The sequence below is a fragment of the Panthera tigris genome, chromosome A3 (genome assembly GCF_018350195.1).
Source record: "Panthera tigris isolate Pti1 chromosome A3, P.tigris_Pti1_mat1.1, whole genome shotgun sequence".
NCBI lineage: Eukaryota > Metazoa > Chordata > Mammalia > Carnivora > Felidae > Panthera > Panthera tigris.
In genome coordinates this window covers 116804307-116825336 of record NC_056662.1, presented here as the reverse complement: position 1 = coordinate 116825336, position 21030 = coordinate 116804307, and the positions used below count along the sequence as shown (strand labels likewise).

The window sequence follows — 21030 nt, the reverse complement described above, 5'->3', positions numbered from 1 at the left end:
TATGCTGAATGGCCCCAGGCTGGGATTATTTTTTATTTTCTAAGTCTGTTTATATTTATTATTCTCTCTCCTTCCTTTGTGCCAGACTGCTAGTTATCATTACTTGCTGTTAGTATACCTTGTCCTAATCTTGCCATAATTAGGGGTTTTTTTTCTGGAAAGGTCATATAATCAAACTTGTTAGACCTATGCCTGAAATGTTCTGAGTGAGTATCTGGCAGCTGTCCTATGGATCCCATACATGGTGTGGCATCGCTTTGGCCGTTCAAGGTCATTCTTCCATCGTGGAGGTCTTTGGAGAAGTGACAGATTTCTAGAGAGGCTTAGGAATTCAGATGCAACTTTAGTGAAGTCATCTTATGTGAAAGGATGAGCACTTGGGGACACTTAGCGCTTGTTTACTAGCGAAAGCGAAACTGCATCTGTCCCGTGTGAACCCCAGCATGGTTTGGAGAGAGGCAGCAAAAAATTTACTGATGCATATTCAGCTCCCCCTCCACGCCGCATGGCTGCCGGGCGCTTGGAGAACACCGCTAGCTCTGGGACTGTATGCAGTGGAGCTCATCACAGCAGTGACTATCCACCATGAAGCAAGCTGGTACAGAGCCTCATGGTGCCTTCCTGCGCTCTGGCAGGGGGTGCCCTGTGAATGAATCCTGTGAAATGCTCAGGTTGTACAGAATTGGAAGTGTTTGGCAGTGACTTGTTTCAACAAGTTCTTGAAGAAAGCAATGCTTTGGAAAGTGGTTATTGACATTATACTGAACAAGCGAGGGCCATCCTTTCCATGGTTAGAGAGCTGACCAAAATTCAGTCTCTGTATACGGGAAGAAGGAAATAGGCAGCAGTTGTCCAACTAATCCTGACGAGTAACTGAACCAAATGGAGGGGTTCTACCCTGGGAATCAAACTTGAGCCGGTAGGTGGGTTGGGTTCAAAGGAAGCCAATAGTTAAAATATTCAATTCCGATATAGCCAATATGAGCCCAAACTGCATAGAGCCCTGGGAGTACCTTCAGAACAAGTTAGCTGTGCAAAGGCCTGCCGTCATTATTTTACTATGCGTCAGAAAATCACGAGTGAGGGGTGCCTGCCTGGCTCAGTCAGTAGAGCATGTGACTCTTGATCTCAGGTTTGTGAGTTCAAGCCCCACGTTGGGTGCGGAGATTACTTAAACGTGAAATCTTTTTAAAAAATCATGAGTTAGCCTATAGGCAAGTGTTAAGTGAGAAGAACATTTGGAGATAAGGAAAACAAACTTTGTTGTGTTTTTTTAAAATTCTGACTAATTTGTACCATCCAAAACATTCTTTCAAGAAAAATGCAAAGCATTTTCATAAATATTTTAGTTATTAACTCCTTCTTATGCATAGAACATTTTCAAAGAATCCATCCTTTTATTGATTCCTGACCGATACAGACAGGGTATGGTTTAGTTCAGTTGAGCAAGATAATTATATTTTTTGAATTTTATTTTCTCATGTGGATTACCGATTTTATGTCTCAAGTACTCTGACCATTCCTGCTTCACTGTTCATCTAGCTACTGTGTTCAGATTTTAATATTGGCTTCAACTATACTTTTTTAGAAAAAGCTCCATGGAGAAATAATCATGCAATCAGTGTTGTTTTTTCTGGGAATCGCGGTACATATCAGCATATAGCTGGCTGGAACTTTTTTTTTTTTTTTTAAATCAGAACAATTCACTTGCCTGGGTAAATAAATTTACATTCACATTTTGAATTGTTTCTGATCTTAATTGGGCATTTAGGGGGTCAAAGTGGATGGTTCAGAACTAGGTGGGAAAATCATTTTTCAGCATGTCAAAATACCAGCAACTCATTTTCTACAAAACAAAGTAACAGGAACAAAAAATATAACGTTTTCCAAAGCCCGGTAAGCTGATAGCTTGACAATCATGAAGCCTGTGGTATTCTCTGTATTACTTTGATACGAAATATGACTATACTTACTTTAAATTGGTAAATTATTGCCATTGAATTCTGTTATTCAAAAATCACTGCATTTTTTAAGGGAAGCTCATGCATGTTAAATACTTTTCACCGGTGCTGTTGGTGATTGCTTTGGGGGTTAATGTGAATCTCGTTTTATACTTGGAAATGTATATGTAATATAAACAATTGAAGCCAAATTAAACTATGTGTAAATAGGCATGCTTTCTAAAATTAGAGGAGATGAAATGAGTAATCAGAAAAGATATAAACTTAATTTTAGAAAGCAATATTTATTCAAAATGACTGAAGATGTTACAAATCCTGCTTTGTAATATAAAGGGACTCAAAGGGGCTTTCTGAATCAAATTATTTATAATTTAAGTTTGTTTTTCCTATTTTGTATTGTTTCCTATACGTTACTAAATCTCTGCTTTGGCACAAACAGGCATGTGCTGGCACCACACGGAGGCCCATGGAAAATGTGACTAACGAGTGGACATTCAAAGTCTTGCCACTTTTCTTGGGTTGTGGTGATTCATATGTAGAAACCCCCTGCAGCACTGAGTCAGAGTCAAATATATGCAGTGGTCTAAGACACTGAACAATTTTTTTTTGTTTCTTGTTTTCTGGGTTTTTTAAAAAGTTTGCTGCAAACCTGACTTTTCCTTCTTGAAATCATTTTGGATGCTTAGAGGGCCTAGCCCAAGTCAAATGTCACCCTACACCGGCATGGTGACAGATGTGTAGCTATCTAGTATGTATTTTCTTTTCATATATTTGCCTCGTGTAGCCAAAAAGATGAATCTTGTACGTTCTTCACAGTAGAGACTTCAGAGAATGGTAACCGTGACACAATGAATGTGTTGTGAGCAGGTTGCACCAGTATCATTAAGAGCAGGAGGCAATGGGAAATGCCTCCCATTAGAGAGAGCTCAGGATTTACACCATGGGACTAGATTCGAGCCCCACCTCCACCTAGCTGGGGCATGAGCAAGTTAATAAACCTCTTGGAGTCTCAAGTTTGTCTGTCTGCTAAATGCACATGGTAAAAATAATGTCTCCTTCATGGAATTATAACTATCAAATGAGATAAAGTATATAAAAGTACTCTGTAAAGCTAGGAAATTCTATACACATTTTTTCTCATTATCGTATTTTCGTAAATTGATGTCCCTGTCTGTTCTTTGCCCTAGAAGTGGTAACATTCATACAAATACACATTATATGCCTTGAGGAATGTGCTGCTGAAACAGTCTGTGTTTATAATGTTGCTTTGCCTCAAACTAAAAAGGAGTCATTTTATTTTTAAAAATTGAGTTAAAGGACCCTAAAATGAACAGACAAAGCACATAATACTTGTTAGCAGCAAACACTGGAATCAGGCTACCCTCAGTAGACATATGCAGTGTTCAGATTAGTCCCTGTTGGCGTTCCATTAAGGAGCCCCCACTGGTTTAGGAACTATATGTGGTAACACATCTGGAGATGCTTCAAACTGCTGAGTAGCAGAATTCACTGCTTGATTGGAAGTAAAGTGATAACTTTATTTTTTCTGGTAGTCCAGTGGCCATATCCTATAAAATATAAAGATTATCACCTGCCCCTCCTGCTCCCCATTCCAAATCCATTTTTTAAGGACAGCCTCCATCCCACCCCCTCCATCAAATTCTAGATGAGGAAGATACTGCCTGACCTTTGAAGAGTTTGTGATTTAATAGAGACTTTAAAAAAAAATAATCAACTAACTTCCCTACTAAATACTGGACAAGGTAAATGCCATAGGAGGAATTCACATGGCTGGGAGTGCCCAGCTTCTGTGACCATTTCATAGCAGCAGCCACACATCATGCCTCATATTGGTTAAATTTATTTTTATGTGTGATTTTCACTTATGTGCCTAGATTGTAAACTCCTTGAAGTCAGGGAAGGCACTTTGGTATTTCTTGGCCCCTCTCTCCATATGTTTTACCTAAATCTCAAACCGTTTGTAGTTCAGATAGAGTCCTGTACCCAACATTCAAGTTTAACCCATACGTTGAAACCATAACTTTTTTTCCTTTCTTTTGTCTTTGCAGTCGACCTGCCCCTGTTTTTCCCTCGAGACCAGCCGACTCTCACATTCCAGTCTGTCTATCACTTTACCAACAGTGGACAGCTTTATTCCCAGGCCCAAAAAAATTATCCATACAGCCCCAGATGGGATGGAAATGAGATGGCCAAAAGAGCAAAGTAAGTGAATCCGTTGCTATTTCCTATAAATAGGAGCATTTTGTTTATCTAGTCCAGGGGTTGGCAAACCATTGCTTACAGGCTAAATCCCGTCCTATGCCTGTTTTTGTAAATAAAGTTTTATTGAAACATTGCCATGCCCCTTTCTTTACTTACTTTGCATGGCTGTTTGCATGGCTGCTAACATAGCAGAGTGAGAAATTACAACAGATCACATAGGACCTGCAAAGCAAAAAGTATTTGCTATTTTTCCCTTTACAGGAAAAGTTTGCCAACCCCTTATCTAGCCTCATCAGGTAGATTGTTTTTCTTTTTTTAATGGGTTACAGGATGTTTCTGAAATCTGTCTGTTTAGATTGGAGAAAAAGTACTAGATAGGAGTTAGAATAGTGGATAAATGATGTCGATGATGAAAATGTTAGCAACTACTTTCATATATATTTTTTTAAATGGAAAATTTCACCTGATGGTAAACAAATAGGATTTCTGCAGTGAATACATGAATCCAGTACTGAGTTTTTCACGTGGAACTGTAATACCCTGAAGGAACAAAGTGATTATATACCTCATTGTGTCTCTACAGCCATTGCTCAAAATAGGGCCTGTGTGTTCCTCGACTCAATAAATGGCTACACAAATAGCTTCGAACTATTAGAATCCACAGGGGTGGAAGTAGGTTGGAAATTCAATAGAGGTTGAAGTTAGCTAGAGTTTGGAGTTTAGGGATTTAAGTACTGCACATGAACCTATCTGTGGAAAACATTCACGAGTCATATGGAATACGTAAATGTAAAAGTATGTTGAGTGTCCCTTGTGGATAAGACTTCAGTGTCTGGAACCCCAGTCTTCTTGAACCATGGCCTCCTAGACTGAAGCAACAGTGGCTTAAAGTCATAGTTTCCAAGAATCAATTATGGTTAGAGTGGCAGGTGGCTATTACTTTATCACTCACTCTGAACCACCATATGATCATACCTGTGAGCCCAGCTGAAGGATGATGAAATTCACAGAATCACACAAATGAAGAATACTTATTAAGCATCCTTTTCCTTCACTCCTTCTCTGTTTATTGAGCATCCCCCATGGCAGTGGGCTCCATGCTGGGGGTACAGCGATAAACAAATTGAAAATTGTCCACGTCTTCATGGAATTTGTAGCCCAGCAGGAGAGACCAAAGTCTTTATCATACCAGACTTCTGACAGTTTTAAGTACTGACAAAACCTGGCCTTCCAGACCTAGAATGTTCTCGATTAGTAGGACTTGTTGCTCTTGCTTCCCCTCCCTGACACCCTCCCCAGGGTGCCTACTGGCATCCCCTGTACTTTCTGTAGTACAAAGCCTCCACCTAATCAGGATTGGGGCTCTGTTAAATAATGACAGGGCTGCTTTCTGTAGAAACACACACCTTCCCAGACTCATGTGGAATCCAGAATTGTTGTTATCTGAAACTTCAGTGTGCCCTTTCTCCCTGTATTTTCCCTTTTTATCCATGATGTCCAAGTCTGAAATTGTGTTTAAGGAAAACAACAGACATAATCAAATGTACCTAAGAACAATCATTGAGACTTTGGTATCTTGAAATAGACTTGAATAAAGGGATTAAAAAGTAAGCTTTATGTTTGAGGTATTGCAGTTGTTTAATTGTCTGGGCTTTCCCTGTGTATATACAAGATCTGCCCTTAGATGATGGGCTGTTATTTGTGGTACGTGCTATGGACTCTGAACCAGACATGTCCTTGTGGTTTCCATGGCAAAGCTGTGTGTGTGTGTGTGTGTGTGTGTGTGTGTGTGTGTGTGTGTGTGTCTGAACTAGACCTTTTAGCATGTATGAATTGAGTCTTTAAGGAGTTGCAGACCACGAGCCTATGATTTCAGTATAGGAATATCGTAAGTAAAGCCTGTTTATCTTAACAGATTGGTTCAGAGATGCAAGAGACATTTGCTTTATGTTAACACCAGTCTAAAGAAAACATCTGAAGTAACATTAAAAAAATCTGCTTTCTACTGTAGGGAAGATGGATTCATTTTAAATGTAATAAAAGAGAAAGCCAGCCACTCATCCTAGGAAGAAGAAATAGTTTAAAAGCTCACTTCTTAAATTGAAGTGAGTAACTTTCCTGGGTTGTGTCACAAAGGCAGGTAATGGATAAACACAATCAGAGAACTGTCCGTGCAGGATAGGCTTAAGATTGCTGGAGAAGGTTGGAGAGAAAGGACAGAAAGAGAGAAAGGTCAACTGTAGCATTCCTTCCACGCCCTGTTTCTTTGTCCTCTGAAAATATTGTATGTGCTCAGTGCGTAAAAGGCTATAATTCACTTGGAGAGCTCTGCCCATGACATAAACACTCTCACGGTTTATGAACAGCAGTAGAGCTCTCTGAGTGGAGTCAGCTGTTTATTCCCTCCTGTAGAGCAAAGTTCTAAACATGTGAACTCAGAAAGGACGCTTTCTGGCACTGATCCGAGCTTTTCCTATGACACGTGCTTCTTGCGCATGGCTGTCCGGCAAATTCTGTCCTCACAAGAAAAATGCCCTCTAATGACGGCGCACAGGCTCTGGGGTCACACATGCCCAGCTCCTATCACAGGTTCTAATCGAATAAGCTCTGCGGCCTTGGGCAGGGCCATTAATCTTTCTGAACTTCATCCTGTAAAACACGACTGTACTCCTCCCTATTGGATGGACCTGATATGAAGGGTCAGTCAACGAGTGGACATATGAAAGACTCTTGTGTTTAGCTTCTGCTTTGTTCCACTGGTGCCTTTGCTCACCCCTTCCCCTCGCCCTCTTTCTGCTCCTTCAGATCCTTCAGTGTTCTTCCCTGTGGTTTTCCCCGTCCATGCTAATACACAGGCAGCTTCTTCCACTCTTCCTAGTCTCAGTTGACTGTTGGTCATGTACAGATCTTCCTTAACTTACGAAAGGGTCATGTCCCTATAAACCCATCGTTATAGTTGAAAATATCATTCGTAAATAGAAAATGCATTTACTACGCCTAACCTACCCAACATCCTAGCTTAGCCCTGCACTTCCTTCAATGTGCTCCGGACACTTATATTAGCCACGGTTGGGCAAAATCGTTGAACGCAAAGCTTATTTCATAATATAGTGTTGAATATATCACATAATTTACTGAATACTGTACTGAAAGTGAAAGACAATATGGTTGTGTGAGTACAGAATGCTCGTATAAGTGTATCAGTTGTTCACCTTCGTGATCGAGGGGTGGACTTGGTGCTACAGCTCACTGCCTCTGCCCAGCATCACAAGAATCCTACCACCTGTCACTAGCCTGGGAAGAGATCAAAATTCAGAACTCAAAAGTACGGTTTCTACTGAATGCATGTTGCTTTTGCACCATCGTAAAGTCAAAAGATTGTTAAGTGGAACCATTGTAAGATTGTAAGTGGACCAGGTGTACTGCTGTGAAATCTCTTTTGTATTATCCTTTGATTTTTCACATCTTTATATTGTTTCCTTTCCTTAAATTGTGAGTTCTTTGAAGGCAGGGGCTTTGCATATATATCTTTTGAAAGATATTTATTGCAGTGTAATTTACATACGGTGTCATGTACATGCAACAAAGTGGACAGGTTTAAGACTGTCTTTTGATGGAGTTTTGACAAAGTTACCTTCTATCCTTTCCAATTAGTCTCCTCATCGCCAGGACAGACACTGTCTGATTTCTATCACATGTCTTAGTTTTTTCTTTTCTAGATACTTCTTATAAATGGAATAGTACAGATCATACTCTTTTGTGTGTTTTTTTGTATTTAGCATAATTATTTTAAAATTATCGGTTATGGCATTCCTTTTTTACTGCTGAGGAATTTCCATTATAGAAATATATCATAATTTGTTAATCCATTCGTCTGCATATATATATTTGGGTTGTTTCCAGTTTGGGGACTTTATGAATTAAGCTGCTAAAGAACATTCTTATATAAGCCTTTTTCATAGACATATGGTTTCAATTCTTGAGTAAATAACTGGGATTGGGAGTATGTGTATGACTAACTTTATAAGAAACTGACAAATTTTTTATGAAGTCTTTATACCACTTTACACTCCCATGGGCAATATACAGGGTTCCATTTGTTCCATATCCTCTCCAACACTTGGTATTGTCAGTCTTTTTAATTTTAGCTATTCCAGAGGGGATGAAATGAGATTTCATTGTGTTTTTTTTAATCTTGATTTCCTGATGATTAATGATGTTGATCATCTTTTCATGTGCTTATTGGTATGCCTTCTTTTAAGTAGCATCTGTTCAAATTTTGCCTATATTTAATTGGGTTGTTGGCCTTTTTATTATTGAGTTTTAGGAGGTATTTATGTATTTGTCAGATTTATGTATTACAAGTATTTTCTCCCAATCTGTAGCTTGCCTTTTCATTTTCTTAATGATGTCTTTTGATGACAAGAAAGGTTTTATTTTTAATGAAATTTATTTTATTAGCGTTTTCTTTTTATGTTAATGCTTTTCGTAGCCTCATAATTATTTGTCTACCACGAGGTCATGAAGAGATTCTTCAACATTTTTTTCTTAGAAGCTTTCATTTTGGCTTGATATTGAGGTCTCTGATCCATCCCATCTCAAATTAAGTTCTGTGTATGGTATGAGGTAAAGGCTGAAGTCAATTGTTTATATATATCCAGGTATTCCAGCAACATGTGTTGAAAAAAACTTTTCTCTATTGAATCACCTTCATGCTTTTGTCAAAATAAATTGACTACATATGAGTGGGTCTATTTCTGGATACTCTGTTCTGTTTCATTGGTCTGTTTTTCTGTTTGGATACCAATACCAATATTTCTTAAAGTCAGGAAACGTAAATTCTTCAACTTTGTTCCTTTCGAAGATTGTTTTGGCTATTCTGGGTTCTTTGCATTTCCACATACATTTTAAAATTAGTTTGCCAACTCCAACTCCATTTTCCCCTCAAAAAAAAAAAACAAAACAAAAAAAAACACCCCACTGAGATTTTGGTTGAGATGGTGTTAAATCTATAGATCAACCAGGGGAAAATTGGCATTTTAGCAATATTGAATCTTCCAGTCAATGAATAGGGTTTTATTTAGGTCTTCTTTAATTTTTCTGAAGAGTGTTTTGAGATTTCAGTGTAGAAAGCTTGTGTATTTTTTTAGTGATTTTACTTTTATTGCAAATGATAGTTTTTTTAGATTTTATTTCTGTCTTACTGTTAGTATACAGGAATACAAACAATTTTTCTGTGTTGACCTAGTGTCCTGTCACATTGCTAAATTCACAATTAGTACTAAATTCTAGTAGCTTTTTTGTAGTTTTCTTAGCATTTTTTACATAAACAATCATATCACTTCTTACAGCTTTACTTTTTATTTTCAATCTTTATAATTTTTATGGCTTTAAATTTCTTTTCCTTACCTAATTGCATTGGCTGGGATCTGTAGTTTAGTACACAGTGGTAAGATCAGATACCTGGCCTTATGTCTCCACATTAGGGTTGATGTTAGCAGTAAGTTTTATATAGATGTCTCTATCACACGAAGAAGTCCTCTTATATTCCCACTTTGCTAAGAGTTTTTATCATGAATGGGGTGTTGAATTCTGTAGAATGCTTTTTCTGTATCTATTGGCCTGATCCTATGGTTTTGCTTTATTCTATTAAAGTGATAAATTACCTTAATTAGTTTTTGAATACTGGACCAACCTTGCATTCCAGGGGTAAATAAGCCTTCTCAGTCATGATATTTTATCCTTTTTTAGATTATTAGATTTGATTTGCTAACAGTGTGTTAAAATTTTTTACATGTTCGTGAGTGATACTGATTTGAAATTTCTTCTGTTGTCCTTGTCAGATTTTGATAAAAGCACCATGCTGGCTTCATAAAATGAACTGGCAATTTTTCCTTCCACCTTTGTTTGCTGAAAGAGTCTGTGTAGGTTTGGCACTGTTTTTTTTTAAATGTTTGATAGTTTTATTGAGGGAAATAAATTCAAAGAAATCCTTACTAAATACAGGGATATTCACCATTTTTTCTTGTGTTGGTTTTAGCAAGTAGTGTTTCCTTTAAGTAAGTTGTCTAAGTTGTTGAAATGATTGGCGTGAGATTGTTGATAATATTCCCTCATTTTTCTTTTAATATCTGTGGGCTCTAGTGATAGAACTTCTTTCAGTCCTTATAGTGAAAGTTTCTATTCTTTTCTCTCCCCTTTTCTTAGAACAGTCTAGCTAGGGATTTACCATTTTTACTGATCTTTACAAAGAAAGCTATTTATTTTATTAATCTATGCTTTTCTCTTGGTTACTTCTACTATTTATTTTCAGTTTAATTTGTTCTCCTTTTTCAAGCTTCTTAGGATGGAAGCTGAAGTCAAAGCTGTGCCTGCATATGCCATCCAGGCACCTTTGCCTGCCCTGTGGACCTCACCATTCTCAGTGCACCCTCACACACCTTCATGGGATCATCTCAGCAGCCCCGTGGTGGGGGGGGGGGGGGAGGGGAGTACAGTGTAGAAATCCTCACTGTCCTTCATGCAGATAAAGAAACTTAGGCTCAGAGTGATTAAGTGTCTTTCCTGAGGGCACACAGCTAGCTTCTAATAGAGTCAGGGCTCAACACAGGGCCTCTGACTTTCTGTACATCTGTCCCCAGGCAGACAGATACAGTTCCCCTTTCTCTTTACCACTTGTCTGACTCAACCCCCTCAGAGGCCTGGCACTTGAATAACATAAATACAGAGAGGAAATGCATGTGGCAGTTAAGAGCACTGACCCTGAAGTCAGGACAGCTGGGTTGAAACCTGTCTCTGCCACTCACTATCTGTGTGACTTTGGGCAAATTCATAATCTCCCTGAAGTCTGTCCCCTTATCTATTAAATGGGGAATCTAGTTTTAGAGGGTGATTATGAGTATCAAATGGTGTGTATGGTGTTCCATTATTAACTAAGAGATTACCACACACTTAACAACTTAGAACAGCACAAATTATTATCTCATAGTTTCTATGGATTAGGAGTCTGGTTCAACCTTCCTGGGTCTCTTTTCAGGGTCCCAAATGACTAAAGTCAAGGTGTTGGCTGGGGCTGCTTTCTCATCTGAGGCCCAGGGCCTCTTCCAAGCGCATTCAGGTTGTTGGCAGAGTTTAGTTCCTTGTGGTTGTAGGACTGAGGTGCTGGTTGCTTTACAGGCTGTCAGCTGGAGGCCATTTCCTGCCATGTGGCCCCTCCACATCATCAAGCCAGCAGTGGTGCATCAAATCCTGCTGTTTCTAATCTCTGACTTTGGTGTCACTGACTTCTAGACTCAGATCATTCAAAGGGTTCATTTGATTAGGTCAGTCCTACTGTTAATCTCCCTTTCTTAAAGTCATCTGTTTCATGTAGCATAACATGAAACCATAGAAATGAAATCCAACATTTTCATAGTCCTGGGGATTATTATACAAGGGGTGAGAAATCTCAGGGGCCATCTTAGAATTCTGCTTCCCACACAGGGTGGTGTAGGTGAGTTGTCCAGCGTAGGGTCTGGCACGTCGTGAGCATTCAGTCGATGTTCACTATTAATGTCACTATCCCTGGAGGGAAAAAGATTTTCAATTAAAGGATAGCAGAGTCAGCACTGCACCCAACTAAACAGTCCCCTGGCCTCAGTGACTTGGCCAGAGATTCTTAGATTCTAGGCTGCCCCGTCTATGCACACCATCACCTATGGCTGTATCTTCTTGGTGCCAGCCAGACCAGCTTAGAAAGTTGGAAAAATCCATACTTCAGTTGTTTAATCTACATAAAACCAACTGTCACTTAAAAAAAAAACAAACAAACTGAACTTACTAGTTACCTACATTGGTATCTTGTATACAGCTTTAGATCTGTCTAGATGAATGGATCAGATGATTTTTTTTTTTTGTAATCCTTTCTAGTCTGATAAATCTGTGAGTAGATGGAGCGAGTTTTCCATGAGCTTCATTGTGTAAAACATCAGGTTGATTCTAGAGGCCTAAGTAGTATCTGAGAATAGGATTTAACCCCAAACCACTCACTGCAATGGCTTGTCACAAATAAAACCCGTTATATAAATGGAATCACTTAAAGAATATTTCAAAAAATAGCTTCTCAGTCAACACATGGGAGTAATTCATGAACCTCCTAAAAACATTTGTTGTTTCCCTTCTTGCCTCAAGGTCAGAGAGTTGTTATTTTCTTATTTAGAAACCTATCCAAATGGTCCCAAAGCAGTCCGTAATTCACCATATGTTCTTCGCCATGCACACTTTTATAATTTGTCATCCAGTTGTCTTTGCAGAATAATTTTCTCTTTCAAGGGTTTTTAAAAGATTGTACATTCTGGACTATTTCAGGAATCTTTCACTGTTAATACCTATATATTCCCAAGGACACAGTTTTCTCCAAACTTGTCATTAGCTGCCAAATGCTTCAATCAGTCTTGGGCATCCGTCCTCTAAATACACCCAATAAAAATAGATCTCCTCTCCTTGATTCAAGAGAAGGGGGTTAGATGTCCCCACCTGATTTGCTGCCCATCCCCACCCTTACTGTGGCTCGAGGCCCCTTCGGGTCCTTCAGATGCCATGGAACTCATTGTGGAAACCCCAGTTCAAAGAGGTTAGTACATGGTGTGGTCGCAGGAGCTGTGAGGCCTGAGAATTCTTTGGGACTAGGGGAAGACTCAGGGAGGGGTGTTGGTGAAGTGTAAGTGGTTATAATGTCAGCCTGTTATATGTGTTTGTCTTTCCAGAAATTAATCACTTACTTCTTTGCTTCCTTGTGGGTAGCTCCTTAAGGCAGCTCAAATTATGCTTTGTCCCTATTGAGATTTCATTGCAGAGTCAGGCCTCTCTCTGCAGTCCCCGTGCTTGGTCGGCTGGCCAGAGGGACAACCTGAGATGTGTGACACCCATCAGTGTTACGGAAAACCCTGATGGGGACATTGCCACCCTCCCTCTCCCTGGACCGCTACCTCCCCTTCTCCCCGCTACCTCCCTGGGCCCCATCCCTCCTCCTGTTTATAGCCATATTTCTGGAACCCCCATCTGCACCCAAGGGTAGGGGGATGACCAGAAAGGTAAGGGTTGTGCCCAATTGTGATTGCTCACCCCCACAGCCCTTCTGCAAGGGGGAGCAGCTACAGAAGTGAGCCGCTCTGGGCCGAAAGAGTCATTGGCAGAAGGGAGGGCACCAAGGCAGGCAAAGCTACCAGGTTTGGCCTCTCAGGGTGCTGTGCCACAGTGATAGAACCTGCAGTTCCAGTGTTGCTATGATTCATGGGTTTTCTTTATTCTTTTATTTTGCCTTAAGTTCCCTTGGAAGAATTCCCTTTAAAAAATCCCAAACCCAGTCTCATCTTAGCTGAACTCCCCTCTGAAGAGAAGAGGGAATTTTCTGGTCCAGCCAGCACAGCTTGGGCCATCAGAGTGCCCTGGGAGGACAGGAACAGAACCAGGCTGGAACTGAGGAAGGCCGAGGTCCCCGAGCCTTCCCCTCACCCACGTGCCCTGGGTTCCTGCGTGGGCAAGCACGCCTTTCCCTCCAGGGGTTTAGAAACGTAGACGCTGTGAAGAGAAAAGTAAAGCAAATAAATAACATGGAATTATTGGATCCTTGAACTCTCAGAGAGAATCATTTTGAAAAGTATCTTCAAGGGATTTGGTTTGTTTTTCCTTTCAGAAGAGAGAGCAACGGAGATGGAGAGGAATCCAGATCTGCCTGACGTCCAGGCATCCTCTCCAAATTGCGTAGGTCAGAGAGAACATGTTATTTATTAGAACCTGACATCTGTTGCTGTGAAATGATAAGCTCCCTTAAAAATCCTGGCCATCAATTACTGCTAATACAGCCCTCATCCCGACGGAGCTGTTTTACCATCCTTCCAGCCTTCACGAACCAGGCCGTACCAGGAACAGAGCAATCACAGCCCAGCTCAGCCTCCTTACTCCCCTCGGGCAGGACCCCTCAGGCCATCTTTTACAGGCCCTGCATCTGTGTCCCTGGCTTCTTTTGATTCCACTCTTTGGCCCTTCTGAGGTCTGCTTTAAGGACTGAACCCCACCCCACACCCTTCGGATCCATCCTTCCATCCTGCTTTCTCAGTGGAAAACAGGGTTAGGGTTTACTTTCTGGTCTCATCGTGTAAGCCAGAAGAAACTGTACATGAGAAGAATAGCTGGAAGATCAGTACATCTTTGTCATGGACATGAACTTTGTTATACTGTTCGAATGCTACCAAGCGCTCAGGCGAGGGTTCTGATGATCCCACCCAGCCATTGTGAAAATCTGATAACCAAGGACAGCTACCTCCTCGTTTGTGAGTTATGGTCACATATTTTTCTTCCTTGGAAAAATAGATGTCTTACAGAGCTGAAAGCAAAGGATAGGAGAATTGGTTTGGGATTTTTATAGAATATCAAAGTAGAAACATACACTTAGCACTGGAAGCAGAATTGCCTTTGAACTGTTGGAAGAAGAAATCTAACAGTAAGTAAAGACCATGCAAAAAAAGAGTGGCCTGGGAGCTAGGAGACCTGGGTCTGATCTGGGCACTCTCATCAATTGCCCGTGTGATCTTGGGAAGGAAACTTCACCTTGGCCTCAGTACCCTCATCTAAAAGCACTGGGCTGGTAACTGATGGTCACCAAGTTCCAGTATATTTTTGGGATTTTAAGTGAAAATTGTGTGTAAATTATGTGCTTAGCATACTTATTTATTCATGTTGAGAAAATTCCACCTCTGTTGCCAGAGGTCAGACACAAATTGAAAACATTACTAAATGGAATTAAGTACGCTCTGTACGCGATGCCTTTTTCTACAACCCATATCTGGTATTTATAGAACACCTCAGTTGCAGAACATGCACGCATATGCCCTGAACACACACCCAGTAAAATACTTCTAGATGTAATACATTTTCAGATGTCAAGTTAAAGCAGCTTCTTGGGAATTAGGCCTGACTGTTCAGATGTGTATGTTGGTTTCTGACAGGTGCCGCCAGGGCCGCTCAGGGCTGTCACGTGTGATGTGGAGTCCAGCCAAGGCAGGAGGGCCAAGCTGCTTGTTTCTATCACTTCACATTAAGGCATGAGTTCTAGAAAAAAAAAAAAGGAAGCAGCAAAGAACAGTCAGGACCATCCATTCTGGGCACATCGTTAATGACAAGCAGAGGCCTTGTTTCTTCAGAAGTGGGATTCTGTCTTGTCTATTGTCAGATCATTCTGGACGGGGGCCACCTGTGAAAATAAGTCTCATGACTTGTTGAAGTAGCAGATTTATAGAGGTGAGCAGAAACAAGGAGCAGATATTGGGGCAGTCACCACTGCTCAGAGACTGGCAAAATTGCCAATATAGTGGAGCAAAGTTGGGCAGCCAAGCAGAAGTGTATCCAGGAAGGTAGGTGTGACAGTGAGGACCAGTCTCGGCACACAGAGCTTGGAAGGAACCTTAGAAACCATCTTGTACAACTAAGGTTGAGTACAGTAGGTATTAACCACTGTGCTGGGAATTAAATGAAATAATTGGTATAAAACGCTTGGCACAGCAGCGGGCATGGACTTGGCAGTTCAGTTCATCTTTCTCATTTCCCGGAAGCAGTTGTTCAAGACCATACAGTACCATGATTAGAACGCTGTGCCCCAAGCCACCTCTGACCTCTCACCTTTACTCAGTCTGTTTCCGGCTTCCTTGCTCACAGGAGCCATATAGTGACATCAAGGGCTGGAGGTTAGCATGCCTGCATGCACACACCCAGCCACCTGCCCTGTGTGTGGCCTGGCCTTCTTCCTCACGGCTCACTTGGGGGCTGAGGGATGCTGTGGCCATGGGGAAAGCCTAAGGTATTCTTTTTCTGGTTGTTTGTTTGTTTTTTTAAGGTTTACTTAGTTTTTAGAGAGAGAGAGAGACAGAGCGTGAGCAGGGGAGGGGCAGAGAGAGAGGGAGACACAGATCCAAAGCAGGCTCCAGGCTCTGAGCTGTCAGCACAGAGCCCGATGTGGGGCCCAAACTCATGAACCACGAGATCATGACCTGAGCCGAAGTTGGACGCTTAACCGACTGAGCCACCCAAGTGCTCCAGAGAGCCCAGGGTATTCTTGAGCAGAAATAGTTCTTCTGGGAGGATAAAGACCTGGCACTGAGTACCTTTGAGGGAACTAAATATTCCTGTGGCCAAACGTATCACAAGAATCAGTGGACGGAAGAAGAAAGGGGGTGTCGTAATGGAGCGGGCCAAAGAATAGATGCTGCTTCTTGGCCTCCAAACTAGCAGGAAGACTGCACATGGAGAAGAGGATGAAAAATTCCAGTGACTCTTATCTTCCCAGACAGACAGAACTGCTGGCACTTAGTCATGCCTAATGGAAAATGGAAGCCAAGAAAGCAGAAGCGAAGACGGAGTGATCGAGGGTCGCCCTTAATCCAGAGTCGCTTCTGAGGAGAAAAAGGGGCGTGTCTCCTTGTGTGCCCTGGATGGTCAGGGCTGGGCTTCCGGGTAGAGATGCTGTGGCTGTCAGGAGAGCAGGCTTCAGAGTAGCCATGATTGTAAGAACCCAGCGTAACAGTGGTTTCTGCCGTTAAGTTACTGCTGGTACTTCATTTGGAAAACACTTAGTTATATATATGACATACAGAGTATGTGCAAAGCACAAGAGACACACAACACACCCAGTTTGAAGAGCCCCAGCTACAAAGCCTGCTGATCAATCTTGGAGCGGTTCATCACCAGTTGAGATTCCGTTCTGGCAGTGGGGCCACCCGTGGCATTAACTACTTAGCACACTGAGTATGAGTCAGGATTGCAAAGCAGGAAGCTCTGTCGCTCTTCAACAAATCAAAAATCAAAATTTAGGAGACCAGAATTTTCCATTATTGATCATTTTAAGGAGCATATCATCTTTAAATGGTCATTATTCCTGTCGTCCAAAAAAAGTGAAATTTACAAGAACATACATGTAAACGCATGACTGTTGTTGTCTCAGCATAAATGGTAGCGGATCACGCAGTTTCTTCTGATCATCTTATAGATGATGATGAGGAGGAGGAGGAGGAGGATAAATGTGTACTGGCTGCCTACACTGTACCAGCAAAACTCCAAATGCTTCATTTATGTTAATTCCTATACTTCTCTTAACAACCCTGTGAGATCAATACTGCCATTATACCTAGTTGATAGATTATGAAGGCTGTGTGCCTTATTGGGGAAAGGGAATTCATTGGTCTTCTAGGCTTCTCTCTTGGGTAGCATAGGCTTGCGCAGCAGGCTGTAGGCAGTGCCTTCAAGTCGCTTCCTGGGTAGAGATGTTAAATGTTGGCAGGTGTCCCTGTGTGTGTTTGGGGGTGGGAGTAGAGGTGATGTGGGGAAAGGTGTCTTGGACCAGTCTTCTCATATTCCCACCCTCTTTCTTCAGAACATTCTCGAGGACAGTTGGCAGAGTGAAGACCGCCTCCATGGTCTGAGAACTTGTCTCACCAAATAAGAGCAAGCCCTCTTTTAGAGAGTTTTTCTTCCAGGAGCATTGCTAAAAGTGGGAACTTCAGCTGTCCCTTGTGGTGTGACTTGAGATGGCCATGGCAGGTGTGATGGTAACTGACCAAATACTCCCTGCTCTGGTGAGTCTGAGGACCACAGCATTGGAGCTGGAAGGCAATCCAGCTGCCTGGCTTTGAAAGTGAAGCAAAGAAGACCCAGGAAAGGAAGCCCAAGGTCACACAAATATTCAGAATTTGAGTCTAAACTTAAGTCTGGGTCTGTGCTCCTGGGCTCTTCAGGAATAATTTAGGGGATGTGAAATTCCCAGCAGACTTGTTTAGTTGAACATTTGCTCTGGGTACTTGATCACAGTCGTCTCCAGGTCTCCATCTGGCTGTGTGTCCTTTGGTGCTGCCATACCCAGCTTTATGCTTGACTCATTCTCTCCTTGAGGCAGAGTTTGTTAAGCCCCTAAGAGCAAGATCACCACTGGTAGGGAGTTAGTGGCACTATCTTAGGCCAGTTTGATCTTGGCCCTCCCCTTTGGTGCCTCCTTGCTGATCTCTTTGCCCCACCCTTGCCAAGTGTTCTGTGGTTGAGATGGAAAAATCCACCTTAGAGCAGATGGCTTTTAACCTCAGTTTCAGAAGAATAATTTGTCCACGGAACATGAGGTGAAATTTAAAACAACACAGGGCGTAGGTTTGAGCAGAACAGCACCCTTGGGCTTAAGAGTGACTTTGACCTATTCCTCCCAGACTAGAATGATTATCCAGCTGCCAGAGAGTTCTTAGAGGAATCACTTTATTAAATGGTGTCACTGGTGAAGTGGTATTAGCCCTAAGACCAGCTTTATCTGCACACTCTAAAAGCAAACCTGACCGTGCAGGCTGAGCTTGCCCACGTGGAAGCTGGGAGCAGCGATCATGGGATCTTCCACTCTTTTTATTTTCTTGTTCTTGCCACAACCTGTCATGAGACCAAGAAAACTTGTTTTGAAAATGCTTGACAGCCAAAACAACCTGTTCCCAAGCCCTGGACCAGAGGGTTTGCCCTCTCTGACCATTTATGTACTGTTAGAGGTTTGACTAGCTGCTGCCTGGAAAAAATGAATATGCTGTTTTCTTCTCGTATTGTTCACAGACAAGTGCCAGTGGCTTCACGGGTCCTTTTTTCCCTTTTTTTCCAGCCCTTCACCAGAGACATTTTAAAACTGTGCCTGAGTCTCACTGATGAATGAACCTTAGCAGCATATACTTATGAGGATATAACCAATGGTTACCTGTCTGCAAGCCGAGCTTGATATGTGGGTTGTGTTTCCCAGTCCTATTAGACTTTAACCTGTGATTTTCCACTTGCATTTTGGTCCTCTTTGGAGTTAAATGTGAGAGTCAGACTCTCCAGTTACCCCAGGGGCTAGTTTGTCCTTTCACACTGGTGACTCTAAGGCCTGCAGGAGCATCTCTGTTCCTCCCCACAAACCGTGCAGGTCTTGGTCTTGGATGGTCTTGGGTGGGTCCTGTGACTGTGAAGGAGTCACGTCACTCCTCCTCTGAAAATACAGGGGTGGGACTAGAACAAGAATTGGCAGACAACAGCCAGCTGCCTGTTTTTACAAATAAAGTTTTATTGGAACACAGCCATACCCATTCATTTACATATCGTCCGGGGCTCCTATCACTACAAGGGCAGAGGCAGATTGTAGAAACAGAGTATATGGCCTGCAAAACAAACTTTTTACTATCTGGCCCTTTACAAGAAAAGTTTGCTGGTCCCTGGACTAGATGATCTTTAGGGTTTTCAAATCCAACTCCCTATGACTTTTGAACTTGTGGCAGGCAGTGCTTTTATAGCATGAGCTGCTGAAGTAACCAATAAGGGTCTTAACTCTCTCTTCCCTGTAGTAAAAGCATGTTTTGAGATTGTTGAAATCTACAACAGGTGGGGACTTACTCTGTTTATTTTTACAGTTTATTTTGCTGTACGTCTGAGTTTGCTTATTGGTCTGATGTCTCTGGCACCCATGGTGTTCACCAATTTTGGAAAAAAGACAGCCAGCTGCAGGTCTGACTGCATTCAGTGGCATGGTTCAAGGTGGGCCATCTGTACCCCACGGAAAGGAACACAGATTCGTCAACTTGATAACCATGACAGGAAAAGGGAGCCAGACACTGCCTTGAGAGCCTGTGTGGCTGCCCAAACCCACCCACCTGTGTTCTGTCCCTGAGTCTGAGCTGTAGGATGGGGTGGGAATAGCCCGGAGTGGTGGGGTAGGTTGGTGGCTGTGGTAAGAAAAACAGAAATGAGTCCTGAAGATGCCTTAAAAAATTCAGAGACCAGGGAAAAACTACATCTTCTTCCCCATTAGCAGTCCAAACAAGATTCTCTTTTTTTTATGTTGATTTATTTTTGAGAGAAAGAGAGCACGTAAGCAGGGGAGGGGCAGAGAGAGAGAGGGAGACAGAGAATCCCAAGCAGGCTCCATGCTGTCAGCAAAGAACCTGGTGCATGGCTCAGACTCACGAACCGTGAGATCATGACCTGAGCCGAAATCAAGAGTTGGATGTTTAACCGACTGAACCACCCAGGCGCCCCAAGATCCTAATTTATAAAATTTGCGTCCTAGTGACATGCATCCCCTATGCACATGCCAGATGCACAAGAGAGAACCCAAAGTACAGAAATGAATGGTTCTCTTCTCAGGGCCACTCTGGTCTATAAAGAACTTTTGTGCAGACTAGAAAAGGTGTCCCCTTTGCGTTGGTTCAGAGCAGAGTTCGACTAATAGCTTTGAGTTAAAAACAAACAAACAAAAAAAAACCCACAACAGTCTGTTTCTCTGGGCACATAGCCCCTGGAGCACACAGCTTACAAGTAGAGCAGGAGTGAACTTTCAGTCCCCACTTGCTCGCTCAGCTAGATGCCTTTGTGCGGAGTAGAAGCTGTACTCCCAAATGCATCAGCCACTCCTGATCCCTGGTATCCTAGAAGTCTGCGGGGTCTTCTCCCAGGGGCCTTGCTGGACAGTGACACATTCATGCTGCTTGGCGTTGGTTTCTGAGACCACAGCGGCCTCAGCTGGCCCCTAGCCTGTCCATTAATACCTGTCCCTGTCAGCAGTGCCCAGGCCAAGGGTGGCTCAGAGTCTCGGGGCTGGCAGAGGGGTGCCCCACGGCCAGAAGCACTAAGACTTGGTCTCCTCCCAACAGACACCAGAGACCCTGATCTATGTTAGGCGCTGCTTTTGGAGAGCCCACGTCCTGGCTCTTCTTTGGCAATTTCTGACCCGAAACTGGCCGTCAACTTCAGGAATGCACACGATTTTCCAGAGCTATAGCTCACAGGTGATGCGCTAGCAGCACAAATGGGTGAGGCGGTCCAG

The 21030-nt window shown here is 42.2% G+C and overlaps 1 protein-coding gene across 5 annotated transcripts in view; it reads left to right on the top strand.

Annotated features, from left to right (window-relative positions):
* Window positions 1-21030, top strand: part of BABAM2 (BRISC and BRCA1 A complex member 2) — a 395194-nt gene that overhangs the window by 358758 nt on the left and 15406 nt on the right. For 4 of the 5 annotated variants that reach the window (XM_007088867.2, XM_042982266.1, XM_042982264.1 and 1 more), the window contains exon 11: window positions 4031-4184. In XM_007088867.2, coding sequence (XP_007088929.1) covers window positions 4031-4184 — 154 coding nt within the window. Of the gene's footprint in view, window positions 1-4030; window positions 4185-18837; window positions 19901-21030 lie in introns of those variants that run through there. The other variant, XM_042982267.1, reaches the window with a different exon arrangement.